General features: G+C 42.2%; 1 protein-coding gene across 8 annotated transcripts in view; it reads right to left on the reverse strand.

The window, feature by feature from the left end:
• rnf44.S (ring finger protein 44 S homeolog) overlaps positions 1–16,762 on the reverse strand; it is a 53,039-nt gene that overhangs the window by 9,892 nt on the left and 26,385 nt on the right. For 3 of the 8 annotated variants that reach the window (XM_018256095.2, XM_018256094.2, XM_018256091.2), the window contains exons 2-7: positions 13,433–13,611; positions 12,970–13,171; positions 10,081–10,248; positions 4,333–4,500; positions 495–656; positions 71–186 (exon numbers count right to left, since the gene is read on the reverse strand). In XM_018256095.2, the coding sequence (XP_018111584.1) occupies positions 71–186; positions 495–656; positions 4,333–4,500; positions 10,081–10,248; positions 12,970–13,171; positions 13,433–13,536 (920 nt within the window). In that variant the 5' untranslated portion in view covers positions 13,537–13,611. Of the gene's footprint in view, positions 1–70; positions 187–494; positions 657–4,332; positions 4,501–10,080; positions 10,249–12,969; positions 13,172–13,406; positions 13,612–16,762 lie in introns of those variants that run through there. The other 5 variants (XM_018256092.2, XM_018256097.2, XM_018256098.2 and 2 more) reach the window with 3 other exon arrangements.

Here is a 16,762-nt window from a genome sequence, read left to right on the forward strand (position 1 = left end):
GATGAAGGCAACTGAAATATTGTAGAACCAATGAATGTTAGAATATGTATATGGTGATAGTGAAACTTACAGGAAGTAGGGCAGGAAACTTGGGTAATAAGATGGGGGCAGTGGAGGTGGCGGCAGTGGTTGTTGCAGGCGATAACGCTGGGCATTTAGTCGCCGTGGCATCAGATGAGCATATGGCTGCAAAAAATTAAAAAGCACAATTTATATGCCATCATTTTAACCAGTCCTTTCAATAATTTAGCTGAAGGCAACAATTTGGCCAAGTATTGAAAGATAAGGTTAAACAATGACATTCCTTAACAGACCTACCTAATACAGTGCCAATGGGCTTTCATGAAACACTGAACAGTGTGGCAAATTTTATTCATTGAGTATGTCAGGAAGTCAACATAATAATAACAGAGGCAACACCAGGTAAAAAAAGATTACCAAATGCACAAAGATACTGCAACAAATAAATGTCTCTGCAAAAGAATCCAACTTACCACTGGAAAGGATAGCTCCTGGTGCAGGGCATCATGGGAGAGGTAATGCATGGGCATTGAAGGAGGCAGTGCAGGTATAGGATGGGAGTGGTGGAATGGGAAGTTGCCCATGTGATGTTGGTCCCCCCGAATATCCAGCTCATTGTCTATTCTCTGTAGAGGCTTCATTGTGAAAATGAAAATGGGAAAATAATCATTGAGCAATTGTTTAAAACACATACACACTGGATAATGTAATACGTTTTTCCAAGCTCAGTAATCTACTGCAAGTGAAAAGTTATTTGCTTTAAAATAAACCACCAAATGCTATTATTCTTAGAATTTACCAATACCGTTTATGAACTTTCATTCCCAGAGTCTCTGAGGCACACCAGTTGGAAACCACTATTTCACATGTATTTTCGGTTGGCAAAGAAGCTCCCCATTGTTACTGTTCAAACTGTCATTTACTTTAAAGGAATCTACTGGTCACTAGGAGTTTTCAGCACGAAAACTCCCAAATATGGTGTAGGTGGCTATATTCTGTATGCAGGGCCATCAGGGGGGCACAGGGGGTACAAGTGTACCGGGCCTGAAGGGGAGCATGGCAGTGCTGAACTTTTCGAAAGAGCCGGGCCCCCCTTGACAGCGCCGAAGCCGTGCCGCCTCCTTCCGAAGTCCCGAACAGCCGAAATTGAATTCCTGAAGCGGTGAAAAGACCCAAAGTCATGAAAGGAGGCGAAGTTGAAGTCCTGAAGCCACGAGTTCAATTCTTCTGAACACCGATGTGTGTTTTTTTAATCCCCTGGCCACCAATGTATTATTTTAATACTCTATAGGCCCCTGCCACCAATGTTTTTTTTAAAAAAAATATTCTTTGGGGCCCCAATTTATTTTTTTAACTTGTAAGGGGGCCCATTTATTTTTTTAACTTGTAAGGGGGCCCTGGCACCAATGCTTTAAAAAAAAAAAAAAAAAAAAAAATTATGGGGGGCTCTGGCCCAAATATTTTTTTTTTTACTTATAGGGGGGCCCTGGTCCCCAATAGCTTTTTATAACTTATCTGTGTGTGTGTGTGTGGGGGGGGTTTTACCTTTTTTAGCGCTGATGTCTGTGTGGTCTTTTAACTGTGATGTAGAGTGGGCGGAATCTGGGGCAGGGCTTGGAGCAGGGGTGGGCCCCATGATTATTTAACGACCGCCCTGCCTGTATGCCACTTTACTAGGATGTTGGAAGCTGTAGCTCCAACATATGTGACAGCTTAACAAATAGTTCTGCATGAAGCCATACTATTCTCCAAGCAGTTCTGCATGAAGCCATACTATTCTCCAAGCTTTCTTACAAATGTATTCTCCACTACACAGTCCTTTACAAAGATTACTTACAAAGTGATTTGTATTTTAGATGCTCTTAAAATATACAGACCGAATATGTTTGGGGACTTATCATGGCTAGATTTTTTCCATGCTAATCAATGAAACTTTTTTCTTAAGCATAGTTTAAATTCCTGCTTGCTTACTATATCGTTTTCTTGTACAAAAAAAAAAAAAAGGAGGCCTCAAAGCACCCGAAACCTTTCCAAATGCTTTTTATAGTTAGACAAACTGTACTCTCCCAGTAAATGTTTGTTTCCAGTAGGGATGCACCAAATCCACTATTTTGGATTCAACTGAACCCCCGAATCCTTTGTGAAAGATTCGGCCGAATACCGAACCTAATCCTAATTTGCATATACAAATTAGGGATGGGAAGGGGAAAACACTTTTTACTTCCTTGTTTTGTGACAAAAAGCCACGTGATTTCCCTCCCCGTCCCTAATTTGCATATGCAAATTCGGTTCCGGGCAGAAGGATTCGGCCGAATCCTGCTGAAAAGGCCGAATCCCGAACCGAACCCTGGATTCAGTGAATCCCTGGTTTCCACGCAACACTCATGAGAATCATACATACATACATACATACATAGTTTCACTGATTTTTTTTTGCCTGAAAATACACACTCTGTATAAACCGAGGGGGCTTGTCTCATTAGATACTACATGAGTGATCATTTGAATTTTTTTCAAGGATTGTCTTCACAGGAATGGGATTAAGACAAACTTTTCATCCTGCATTTACAGAGCCTCAGGCTCAACTTGATGTGTCATTGATCTGATGAAGCACTGTACAGGGGTTATTTATTAAACTCTAAATGCCTAAAAAACCCAAAATTTTAGTTTTTTTTTAGTGTAAAATACGAATTTTTTAGTGGGAAAAAAAAACCAACATGAATTTTTATGGATTTATTATACCCCGAGGATGGGAAAAGTCTGAATCCCAAATCTCACACCTGCCAAGTTTGCATATAAGTCAATGGGAGAAGTCCCAAAGATATTTTGACCTGTGCTGGGTTTTGTGCAATAATCAGAGTTTCAAGTTTTTGGGTAGAAAATGATTTCGGGTTTTTTTTGCCACATTTTTTTCCCCGCAAATAAAGTTTTCAGGAAAGTGTATTGATAAATAAGGAGAATAAACACGTGCGGATACGGTCTGAGTGGTTTTCAGAAAATGTTGAGATAAATTCGGACTTTGATAAATGGGCCTCCCCAGTTCAGAACTAAGTTACTATCATATTGATAAATCTGATTACTAGAAAATAGTAAAGTTTAATTATATCTGTGTCCATTCAAGAGCTTATAAGGAAGAAAGAAGTGTATTTTGGCCCTGGAACACACGGTATACAGAACTAAATGTCATGCTTGCAACTGAATGTACACAAATCACCCAAAACACTCAAGCAAGGGGACAGCTGCATGTCATCCACCAGAATAACAAACAGTAAGAAGCAGCGACATGTTTGTTCACCATTGTTCTCTGCTTAAAGAGGTGGTTCACCTTCAACCTAACTTTTAGAATGGCCAATTCTAAGCAACCTTTCAATTGGTCTTCATTATTTATTTTTTATATTTTTTAATTATTTGCCTTCTTCTTCTGACTCTTTCCAGCTTTCAAATGGGGGTCACTGACCTCATCTAAAAACAAATGCTCTGTAAGGCTACACATTTACTGTTATTGCTACTTTGTTTTACTTATTTTTCTGTTCAGACCCTCTCCTATTCATATTCCAGTCTCTTATTCATAGCAATGCATGCTTGCTACGGTAATAGGGACCATAGCAACCCGATAGCTGACATTACTAAATAGAGAGCTGCTGAATAAAAAGCTAAATAACTCAGAAACCACAAATAATAAAAACCAATTGCAAATTCTCTTGGAATAGCAATCTTTACACAATACTAAAAGTTAATTTAAAGGTGAACAACCCCTTTAAAGGGGACCCGTCACCCAAAAAAATTATTCAGAATCCTATTTTATCACATTAGTTAAGCAAAATGAACTACACTTTATAAATTATTTGAATCTTGTTTCCATCAGTCTGGGAATTCATAATTATAGCGAGCAGGCAGGAGCCATTTTGTGGACACTGTTATTAAGGCCAGTCTTGGATCATCTCAGAATCTTGTTTGTGCATCAGAATGGGGGACCTGATGTCCATTCCCATGCCCTGGCTACACAATTAAATGGTGATGAGAATGGGGGAATATGTGGAAAGCAGTGACATCTAGGAAGTGCTGAATGGAAAGTGAAAGTAATTGTCTGCCCCGCCTCTATGCAGAAGGCATAGATAAATGAGCTTAAAACAGCTACGAATGTTTTAATAAAAAATAGAAATTGGGAGTTCATGTTTAATTTTAAAAGGACTTTTATTATACAACTTTGTGTGTCTGGGTGACAGGTCCACTTTAAGGGCAGTGGTCAACAAAACGCCAACAAAAATGTTCCAGGAACCTCATATATAAAAAGAGGCAGTATGTGCTTACCATTCTCTGCGGCTGCACTGTAACAAACGGAGAAAGTGAAGTCAGGTGAGGTGGCTGGTGTGGAGGCAGTGGTGGCTGAGGATGTAAAATATAATGTTCGTTGGAGAGCAGAGGAGGAAATGGCTGGTAAGATACAGGAAGCTGCTGCATGGTGCATCCTGGGATCAGCTGGAATGGAAAAACAAGTTGCTGACGGGTAATCTATATCTCGCCTTCATTTCAGTCTAAACAGCTGGTAGCATAGCTTGTTGTCTTTACAGGTATGGAGAGAATGCTCGGGACCTGGGGTTTCCCGGGATAATGGATCTTTCTATAATTTGGATCTTCATACCTTAAGAAAATCCTGTAAACATGAAATAAACCCAACAGGCTGGTTTTGCTTCCAACAAGGATTAATTATATCTTAGTTGGGATCAAGTACAAGGTGCTGTTTTATTACTACAGAGAAAAAGGAAATCATTTTTAAAATTTGGATTATTTGGATAAAATGGAGTCTATGGGAGATGGCCTGTATTTAGGGGCTTTCTGGATAACAGGTTTTCGGTTATTGGATTCCATACCTGTATATACTACATTTGTACTCTAGTTTCCTACGGTACGATTGGAGTGTTAATTCTAGACACAACTGTATAAACTGCATAACAGGATTTTTTGATACTCACCGTTAAATCTGTTTCTCTGTAGTCGACACAGGGACAGATGGGGTTAAGCTCAACCCTCTAGGAGGCAGGACAGAATAGAATAATGAAAAAGGGGCGTGCCAGTATAGGGGCTTAACCTAACACCGAACCAAACGATCCAGTTTGTACCAAAGAGACTGCTGAAAAAAACTGCAGAACTAATAAACAGAAAAACTTTCCCCTTGCAGACCAAATGGTCAACTCGCTATTGGGACGGGAAGCCGTGTGTCCCCCTTATCGACTACAGAGAAACAGATTTAACGGTGAGTATCAAAAATTCCTGTTTTCTCTGTCGTTTCAAGGGGGACACAGGGGAGGTTGGGAACTTAAAGCAGCCCCAACAAGAGCAGGGTGGGAGCGAGATAAAGACACATTATTGCACCACTGAGTGCAATAGGCCAAAGGAGCCCTCTGCAGAGGAGAATGTGTCGACTGTAGAATTTTGTGAATGTGTGTGTACAGAGGACCAGGTAGCTGCTCTGCAGATCTAATCCAAAGAGGCTACATTGCGCCATGCCCAGGAGGCTCCCACTGACCTCGTAGAATGAGCTTGGATACCCTCTGGAGCCGATTTTCCTTTGGATAAGTAGGCCTTTTTGATGGTCTCCTTCAACCATCGTGCAATGGAAGTCTTGGAAGCCGCCATTCCTTGCCGAGATCCTGTGGGTAATACGAACAGTGATTGGAACGATCCAAATCCTTCAGGCAATGTCAGATACCAATGCAGTGCTCCGACGACATCCAGATTGTGAAGTCTTCGCTCATCATCATTTTTGGAATCCGGACATAGAGATGGTATTACAATCTCTTGATTGATATGAAAGGACGACACCTTTGGGAGAAATGAAGGTATAGTACGTAGCACTGCCTTGTCCTTGTGGAAAACGAGAAATGCTGGATCACATGATAAGGCACTGATCTCAGACACCCGTCTGGCCCATGAAATTGCTACCAGGAACACTACCTTCCAGATGAGCCATTCACCTGAGATCATCGCTAAGGGCTCAAATGGAGGATCCAGAAGAGCCTCCAAAACTATGTTGAGATCCCAACTTGGCATCAGTGGACGAAATGGAGGAGCGACGTGGGCTACTCCCTGGAGAAAAGTACGGATGGAGACGTCCAGGGCGAGACGTGACTGTAGCAGGACTGAGAGTGCGGAGACCTGTACCTTCAGAGAGCAGAAACCTCGTTGACAAGGATAAAACCCGTGGTATATTGCACTCCATGAAGGAAGATTCCGCTGAAGGTAAGGATGTCTCTCTGCACCAATTCTAATAACTGTGCCAGACTCTGTGGTAGGCCTTGAATGAGGTAGACTTGCGATATTTAAGCGTTGTGGTGATGACGTCCTCCACTATTCCCTTTTTTCTCCAGATGGTTGCGTCAACAACCATCACGTCAAAGCAAAGAGGCCCAGATTGTGTTGGGCTATGGGGCCCTGACATAGTAAGTCGCTCCTGAGGTTTAGTCGAAGGGGCTGTGCTATGGACATCTCTTGAAGATCCGAGAACCACGTTCTTCTGGGCCAAAAGGGGGCGATCACGATGACCGTGATTGTCTGATTTTCTGCAGCACTCAGGGGGGAGCGGAGGGAAGACATATGTTAGACTGATTCATGGCATCCACTCCCACTGCTAGTGGATCCTGAGAGCAGGCAAAGAAGGCTGTTACTTCGCAATTGGTTCTGGACGCCATCAAGTCGATATGGGGATGGCCCCAATGACTGACCAGCTCTGCGAAGGCTTCTGGGTGAAGCTCCCATTTTCCCGGATCCAGTAAGTTTCGGCTGAGGAAGTCTGCCTTGGTGTTGTCCACCTCCGGAATGTGTTGTTTGTTGATGAGTGCGATTGTAGTGGAATTGTCACTTTGCACCCGAACTGCCCTTGATTGCAGGTGGTGCGACCAGAGGTTGAGTGACAGTCTGACGGCTCGGAGTTCTAGAATGTTGATTGGAAGTTTGGACTCCCGGTAGACCATAGACCTTGTGCGGATAGGTTGTTCCATGATGCGCCCCACCCAAGAAGACTGGCGTCGGTCGTCATCACAGTCCAATCCGGTGCTGCCCAGGATGTCCCGAGGAGAGGTTGCTTGGCCTGAGCCACCAACAGAGAGACTCCCATGTAGAGGATAGGAGAGGTATCCTCTGTGATAAGGGTCCTCCCTTTCGCATGGCCAGAATGTTGGATTGGAGAGGACGTAGATGTAGTTGTGCAAAGGGTACCGCCTCGATGGAGGAAACCATCAGTCCTAGAACCTTCATTGCCAGGTGTAATGTGGGTCTTTGAGTATGAAGTAGTATATACAACTGACTTCTTATTCTCTCCTGTTTGTCCCTGCTGCGTAAGGGTGTTGAACTCGAGACCCAGAAAAGTCATCTGGTGACTGGGGATTAGGTTGGACTTGCTCCAATTGATGGTCCAGCCAAAGTCTGGTAGGAGATCGACCTCCTTCTGGAGATCCAGTTTGCTCCTCTCCTCCGTTCTGGCCTTCAGTAGAAGGTCATCCAGGTAGGGCGTCACTGAAATACCCTGTAGCCGCAGAGATGCTGCTGATGGGGGCTAACGAAAGGCCAAATGGGAAAAGTCCTCGTGACTTACCTTCTGCCATTTAAGCAGTGGCTGTGGTACCTGCTGTATGGTTGGGTTGAGGTCAGGGGGTTCTGCTGTTTATCTCCCTGCTGTTTATATGTTGCCCCCTGCCGAGCGCTGTGGATTCCCTAAGAAAGGCGCAGTGCTGAGAGTGGAGCTGTGCCCTTTTCCATGTGACCCCTTAGGCTGTCTGAGAAGTAGTAGCAGTGTGGAGGGAAGCGTGTAGTCCAATATGGCGGAGGAATTAGAACCGCCTCCTGGTAAGACACGTGAACGCTATGCGTTCCATGGGAGGCGCGCCGCAAAATATTGCTGGAACGCATGACGCGCCCTCAGCTAGCACCGGAGAGCGAACGCCATGCATTTCATGGGAGGCGCGCCGCAAAATAGCGCAATAGGTTTGTTTATGGAGAGGAACTTGCGCATCTAAAAGGGAGACTAATTCGAATAACGTGCTGCAGCAGTAGGGACAGGTGACACTGGGAACAGCAAAATGGTACATGAAGGGGAGAGCAACCAGTGAAATAATACAGATCGTGTCCCTTTGGCTAGGAGTATACTCACAACCTTGCCGCACCGGTCAGGCCCTCTGCTCCCTTCAGGAATGCAGGCATGCCTGAATAGTCAGTATAGCCAGTTAAGGGCCAGGGAATGACTCTGGTGGGGGGTCCCACGGAGGAGGTATACCCCAACAAATACAGGTAGCCCTGATTCTGATACCACCCCATATGTCAGTAATCTGACAAATTTCTTCCGCTGAAGATAGTCCATGCTCCTTGGAAGCAGGACACTTAAAAACTGGATGGTTTGGTGTCGGGTTAAGCCACTATACTGGCACACCCCTTTTTCATTATTCTAAGTGTCCTCCCCCCTAGAGGGTGGAGCTTAACCCCATCTGTCCATGTCCCCCTTGAGAAGACAGAGAAAGGGGCTTTCTTTTCCATTAAGGATTGACAAAAAACTATTTAAACGCAATAAAATAACAAGGCCACTCTAGTGATACTTCTATAATGCAACTCCAATGATCTTCAACAGCCATGCTGGTAAGGAGTTGGTGAATATGTTTATCAGTTTATTTTGCAGTACATCTTTACAGAAATATCTTCTCATAAGGAATGTTGAGGAATAACCAAGGGCATAGGTTGAAGCATACTGGCTATTTAAAACATTCTATTCTATAGGCTGGTTCCATATGTAGCACATCCTCGGCCTATGGATAAACAGAGGCCAAGAATGCAAACCTTTGCTCCTAAAAGCTTTTCAATGTCCATTGCGTCAGCCCAGATGGAAGGACATGAAACAGATTTTGGTGCGAAAATGCAGACACCAAAATCTACTCCACGTGCCTGCACTTGGGCTGATGAGGTAGCTCCTGGGTGCATGCATTTTAAACTTTTAGGACCCATCTGCTACCTTTGTTTACCTTTTTGCATCACTAGGCCACTTCAAATAACATTTGCTTTTCCATCATAGCCTTGTACGGACATTTAAGGAGAAGGAAAGGAATTTTTACTTGAGGCTGCCAAAACTTAGGAACCCCCAAGTGATCTTATCTTCTTACCTCACACCCCGGCCAGTGCTCCTATCAGCAGAAAAATGCACCGGGGTTATTCCATTAAGCACCACAGAGCGATCCTCTTCCTGCTTCTTCTTTCTTCAAATTTCCCAGGACAGACGAATGCACAGTAAAACGAAATAGCAGGCTAAGTTCGGCCTTTCACTCTACTGCAGTGGGTCGGGTACCCGCGGATTACCTACAAAAACCTGCGGTACCCTATGGGATGCAGGTAGAAGTTTCGGAAGCGGGTATAGACGTGGGTCGGCAGTTATCTGGGTTTGCGGGTCTTCTCAGAAGAGAGTTTTACTCCTTTTTTTCTGCTCACGCATACTTCCAATAAAGTCACTTCCGGTTTACAATGTCGGCACTTCCTGTTGTACTCCATTTTTTCTGATCACGCCAACTTCTAATGATGTCACTTCCGGTTTACAATGATAGCACTTCCTGCTTCTTGATGGTCAGCCAGTCGCGGATAATGTACTTGCGAGTCTGGTAGCGGGTCCAAGTGGGTTAGTATGCGGGTTTAACAAATTGGTTCTGCGCTGGACTCTACTGCACATGCGCAACCGTGAGAAGAAAGAAAAAGCAGGAAGACAATTACTTTGTGGTGCCCAAACCCCCCCCCCCCCCCGGAAGAACCCTGGGCCAGTGCAGTTTTCTGCCGATAGGCGGACCAGCTCAGGGTGTCAGGTAAGTAAATACAATCACTTTTGGCACCCCCAAGTATAACATGGCGTTCCTTCTCCTTTAATAGCTCAATTTGTTCAGATTGTTTATCTTACTTTAACAAGTGAATTTTTGTAGATATATGGCACTTCAACTATATGAGACCCTAAAAGCCTCACTTCTTCATATGGTTGCCATGATATGCATTGTTACTTTGCTATACTGAAGAAGTATTTTTTTAGATCCCACTCACTGGAGGTGGCAGGCAGCAAAGCGGGTAATGCTGCCCACTGATCATGACAGAGCATGCTGGCAGCTGCTGGGCACTGCATCCAGGAATGTGCTGGCCAGTGTGCAGGGGAAATCCTTGGGTGGTTACTGTGGTAACAGTGTAAGATAAAGGGACAGGTCCCTGATGCACCTGAAAAGACAAAAAGAAAAGTCTTAAAGTTCTTTTTAGGATATAGATATTACTATTACATATATAGTATTCAAAGTATGAATGTACAGCTTAGTAGGAAGAAGGCTGCAAAGTTGTAAATAACGAGCACAAGTAAGGATCCATGATACCAACTGATCTTCATGTCAGCCAAACCAAATCAAGCAAATCACGTGGCTATAAAGGGCTTGAAAATAGAAAGTAACAAATTATTGTTCAGAGATGGAGCAGTTTAGATCCTTTATGGAAGAAATTTAAAATTGTGAATTCATCACAGTCTCAATTATGTGCAACCCAAGGGCCAAATTAATCATATTGCCAATATAGCCGCCCATGTATTAAAAAGTACAATATTCTTTAATTCTGCCCACACTGCAGAAGTCTTGCCTATGTATAGCTCGCTAACTATACAGCAACACCCACTACAAACTGCAAGTACACAAAAATGAAGGGTTTTCTTCTGTTTGCTTAAAGGGGAACTATCACGAAAATGAAATACTGAAATAAGAAACTTTCTGAATACAATCAATTAAAAATGCTGTACGGATTCTGAAATAATCACGTTTATCTTCACTATTCCTCTCTCAGCATCTGTTTCTCTTCATTCTCTCTTCATGCAGAAGTTGGGTGTCAGACATTCATTTACAGTTAGATCCAATATATCTTATAGGGGAGATCATTTTGCCTAGAAGATGTATTACAGCTGACTAGTAAAATCACCAGACATGTCTCTCTACATGCAGAATTTGTGCAAAAGGCATTTGTTAGATTTTGTTTGTACTGGAATCAGTTATTTGAGTGAGCTACAATACATCTATGCAAAAGAAGAATGTACAAGGTACTGTTTAATTATTACAGAGGAAAAAAAAAAATCATTTTTACAAATTTGGATTATTCTGCTAAAATGGAGCCTATGTGAGACAGGCTTTCTATAATTCAGTTCTTTCTAGTTAACTGGTTTCCGGATAACGGATTCCATACCTGTATATATAAAATATACATGTCACAATATAAGCATGGGAATTTAATATCTGTCCAGAAGCATATTCTGATGGATAATTTGCGACAACCCCTAAGCTTTGCTTCACAACAGCCGCTCAGAGCCCACTGAGCATGTGCATGTCGCAGAGACTTCTATAAATACCCAAGAGGGGAGCTCCTGTGACAACTAAAGGCCTGGATCATTATATATATGTTAAACATTTAGGCTGGTGCAGTAAGTTCAGTATATAAAATATGGCATTTTCAGGGATATTAATTTTTAGGCTTTGGTTCTCCTTTAATAGTACAGCTTTACTTTTATTAAAAAATTCTGAAGTACTTCCATACAAATGAATAATTATCTGGCATTATCAGCCCTAGAAGGAACATAACAACTTGCAGCTCTGTTAAAGTCTATGTGCGGACAAAAAAAAACCAATATGAGACATCAAAATCCTAGTTCATGCCCAGGGGCATCCTTGAGTTTAAATTAAAGATCTAGAAAACCTCTCAGTTTGAAAGAATCTTAGATAGATGCCCCCTCTGCTGCTACGGCTTACAATTCATTACACTGTATGTTAATATACCTCAAATCTCCAAAAGTGCACGAGTGGAAATGTTTTGAAACATTAGTGTCTTTGCGTATGTAAATAGCCAATAGGCGTTCGTGAACTCTCTTTCCGTTTTCGAGAAGTCTGTCCCACATACTGGGTTTTACATTTCAGACATGTAATCAAATAAACAACATTTCTTGTGTTGCAATTAATATAATTGTTCGATCTTATATGATTTAGCACTAGCTGAGACTACAAAAGTATCGCCTACGTGCATATGGGGACAAAACAGTTTTTCTCCTTTTTTTCTAACTGTTTTCTGATTGGCTGTAATCTTGTTTAAATTCTCATCTCCTGAGGAGAGGTTTGAGCCCATATTTAAGTGCCTGTAGGGCACAAAACTCCAACAGCTTATGGAGAGGTGTACGTTTTAACTTGCAAAAATAAATATTGTGTTTTATTTATTATTTTTTGCCCTGTGGATTGCTTTGGGTGCCAGACAGCCCCAATTGTTTTATTTACCTTATTTCAGATTGGCGCTCCTTGAAGTGGAGGGTCTGGTGCACCTGGACTACTGGTTACAATTGGTGAGTTATCTATATTGGTACTGTAGCTCATTTTTCTTTTTTTTTTTTGAGTATAATATTAAAGTGGACCTGTCACTCAGACACAAAAATCGGTATAATAAAAGTCCTTATCAAATTAAACATGAAATCCAATTTCTATTTTTAATTAAAGCATTCATAGCTGTTGAAAAATCTCAGCTGTAAATCAAATATTGTCTGCCCCTCCTCTATGCCTTAGGCTTACTTTCACTTTCCTTCAGCACTTCCTAGATGTCACTGCTCTCCACACATTCCCCCAGTTCTCTTCACCATTTCAATGTGTAGCCAGGGCATGGGAATGGACATCAGGTCCCCCATTCTGGTGCACAAACAAGATTCTGAGATGATCCAAGACTGGCCTTAATAACAGTGTCCACAAAATGGCTCCAGCCTGCTTGCTATAATTAAGAGTTCTCTGACTGAATGAAACAAGATTCAAATAATTTATAGTGTAATTAAAGTTCATTTTGCTTGACTAATGTGATAAAGGATTTTGAATAATGTTTTTGGGTGACGGGTCCCCTTTAATGTTAACCAGCCATTAAAATAAAATTTAGAATTACCTGTTCATGGAGGTCGACCATGAATGGTGTCTGCTGGGTAGAGTGTGACGATGGGTGAAGCATTCGTGATGGAGCACTGGTGAGGGCCAAGATTCTATGTTCATCTACAGGAAAGAAGGCTGGTCGCAAATTGCCATCATCCTGACCAAGGACACCCTGCTGAGGTCTATCTCTCCGTCCCCACTGATGCCTCACTGGAGGGCTAAGAAAAGGGGAAATAGAGAAAAGAAGTATGCAGGAATGAGTTGGGAAGGGGTTTTGAGAATATGGAAAAATAAGAAATTGGCAGAGAAGGAAAACAAAGAGGGTCATAGAAGGTAATGGTTTTATCATGTAAGGAGCACTGCTTAAAAATACTAGACCTAGAGAACAATAGTATCAGTTTTACAAGGAGTAGGGAGCTGGCTTCTGATGACCACTAGGTTAGAAGGGGTTACCTTTTCCAGAGCCCCGCAGCTCCTACCTTCGTCTGAGGTGTGCAGGGGTGCTGCAGGGCCCCAAGAACCTCCGCTGGTTAATGGGGGCTGAGGTAGGCCACCTACTCACTGCCAGCTCCCATGGTCGCATTTGTGACGTCGGGAAGGCGGAGTGGTGAGAGGGGCTTCCACAACACGCCGTATCTTCACGCCTGCCGTCTGCACTCTGCCAAAAAGCAGATAACCATGAGACCATTTATGTAGGGTTGCCTCATACCTCAGTGGTCACTCATTTCAATACAAACAGGGACTAATATAAAATAAACAGGCACAAATATATAAGCAAAGAATTTGCAAATAAATATGTCTGAAAAACACAAATATACAAAAAGAAGGTAACAATTTTACTTTATTCCAATTGTACCAGCCTTAATGGAATTGTTCAAAGTTAAAAGGAACAGTTCAGTGTAAAAATTGGATAAATAGGCTGCGCAAAAAACCCCCCAAAAAAAAAACGAATATAGTCAGCTTTATCAGAAAGGTCTATATAAATACACCAGTAAACCCTCAAAGTAATGCTGCTCTGAATCCTCTGTCAAAAGAAACACAGCATTTCTTTCCTTCTATTGTGTAAACATGGGCTTCTGTTTCAGACTTCCTGTTTTCAGCATAAACTTATAGGGCTAGGGCTTGAGCATGCTCAGTTTCCTCCTCTCCCCCTTCCTCCAACCGCCCTGCTGCAATCTGAGCCCAGAGTAACGAGTGAGCAGGGAGAGACAAAGGCAGTTAAGTGATGTCACAACAAGCTTATATGGCAGCTGCTATCCTAAACAAACAGAGAGAACTTCTAAAGCGGTTTACTCAGGTAGGGGTTAGCATTCTGCAAAATAAATATAGTGTTATAGCTTGCACTATTGTGGCTAATCTATTGGCAATAAACTGCTTCAGTAGCTTTCCTTCTCCTCTAAGGGAGATACATTTAATGGTCATAAGCCTTTGCTTTTGAATATGACCTGCACGCTAAGGATCAAAGCAAACTCACTGAACAGTTAAGATCTATTTACCCAGTTTTTATTTTTGCACTGAACACCTTTAGGGTAAGGCCACATGAGGAGATTCGGGGGAAGATTTTGTCGCCTGGCGACTAATCGCCTCGTCTTTTGAGCGACTATCTCCCCGAACTGCCTCAGCGTTTTTCCTCATAGGCTACAATGAAAAGTCACCTGGGCTAATGCACATGCGGCGATGCGTTTTGTATAGTCGCCCGAAATTGACGAGGAAATTAGTCAGGTGACAAAATCTCCCTGAATCTCCTCGTGTGGACTAGCCCTTAAACTTAATTATTTTGCATAATGTACCCAGTCTTTTCACCTTAGATAGAGCACACACATTGCAGGTGCTTTAGAGATATAAATAACCCTCACAAAGCATTATGATGAAATTTGCTCGTGTTGCAAAAAATTAACGAGTTGTGTACAAAATACATCTGTTTAAAGATGAACAAAAAAAAACAGCAGTTAGTAAAGGAACAACACAATGGCTATCCCACTGCTCGGTGGGATGTGGTGGAGGGCAGTTTAATGTAACAAATGTTGGTGATGTGACCCCCAACACCTCCCAAACGTGGGAACAAATTGGAACACCACAAATTAATTCCAACTAAAATGCCTTTATTGCAGTGGTTGCAGTACATTCCTGCCGATGGACGTGCACTACCAGAAAAAGAAAACTTTTGTGCCAACTACTTGCTACCAAATGTTTATCCCAACACCTCCCTATACACTCCATGATCAAAAAATATGTTCAAAAAAAAACCAAAAAAAAAAACCCCTGTATATTTCATAGATGTGTTTTTACTAATGAACTGGCACAGCTTTTTTTTTAGATCCAAGCATGTAACCAGCAAGCACATTCCTCTCCTTATCCCGGGAGCACGTGCTGTCTAACTTCTACTGCATTTTATGCCACTGCACCGATATCACGTGACGTTGCTGTACCACACATCCAGGGAAGCACAGAAATCAAATAAATATCAGGTGTACACAACATGGTGCTCATAAAGGTCAAAAATAAAACAAAACTTCAGAGGTACACAGTAAAATTTATTAGAGGTTTTCAGTGTTATATAGTAAAAAAATAAAAACAGAGGGGGTTTATGCAATAAAAGGCACTAAGTTTGCAAAAGGGCAATAACCCAAACCAACCAATCAGCAGGTAGCATTTACTGGTCACCTGTTTAAAAGCGAACATCTTATTGGTTACTATGGGTTACTGCTCCTGGGCAAACGTAATGCCTTTTATTAAATATGGAGGATAGAGCTGTCAGGGCTAAGCAAGGTGAGCGAATTGTAAAGTTTTATCTAGTATAACTTCACATCATAATTCCTTCATGTGCCCTTTAAAGGAGAAACAAAACCTTTACCAAAGAAAAACCCTACTCCCGCCCGCCCCACCAGCCTAGATGCCCCCCAGGGAAACGCCCCTAACTTTTTACTTAACCTTTGCATTTGAGTTCACCGCAGCCATCTTCCGGGTCTTCGTGTCTTCTTCAGGTGCTTCGGCGATAGCCGTGCATGCGCAGTTGACGCAAACCGGTAAATTGCACCAGCTCAGCTTACCGAAGACCCGGAAGACGGCTGCATTGAACACCTATGCTGTGACTCTGCACTGAGGGGTAAGTAAAAAGTTAAGAGTCATCTCCCCGGGGGGGGGGGGGCAGGGTTTTTTTTGGGTAAAGGATTAGTTTCTCCTTTAACAACAGTTATGGTTACTATTCTGTTGTGAATATTTGTGTCACAGTATCAGTGTGAGTTTGAGATATTAGTAAGTATAAATGATCTTGTGCACAAGTATATTTAAAGTGGACCTGTCCCCCAGACATAAAAAGCTGTATAATAAAAGTAATTTACATGAAACCCAAATGAATTCCTGTGCTAGGTTAAAAATCTAAAAGGTAGCTGCTTTTATGAAGAGTTCATGAAATAAAATAAATGCAGACCACAAACGAATAGTTTGCTTATGTAGACATCAATGAAAGCCTTTTATAATATGAAGCTACTTGCTCTTTTGTGTGTGCCATCAAAAGTGGAATTTACACATATAGATTATCTAATAGACCGCTCTACTTCAGGGAGAACTAAAGCCTAACTAAAAAAGTAGCTAAAAATGTTGTACATTATGTTTTGGGCTTCTGTACCAGCACAAGACAACCACAGCCCTTTAGCAGTAAAGATCTGTGTCTCCAAAGATGCCCCAGTAGCTCCCCATCTTCTTTTCTGCTGTATCACTGCACATGTTCTGTGCTGCTGTCACTTACTGAGCGTAGGGACTGACACAATATACAGTACATATAGAATAGAAATGTCACAATATAAGGC

Source organism: Xenopus laevis, chromosome 3S, assembly GCF_017654675.1.
Source record: "Xenopus laevis strain J_2021 chromosome 3S, Xenopus_laevis_v10.1, whole genome shotgun sequence".
NCBI lineage: Eukaryota > Metazoa > Chordata > Amphibia > Anura > Pipidae > Xenopus > Xenopus laevis.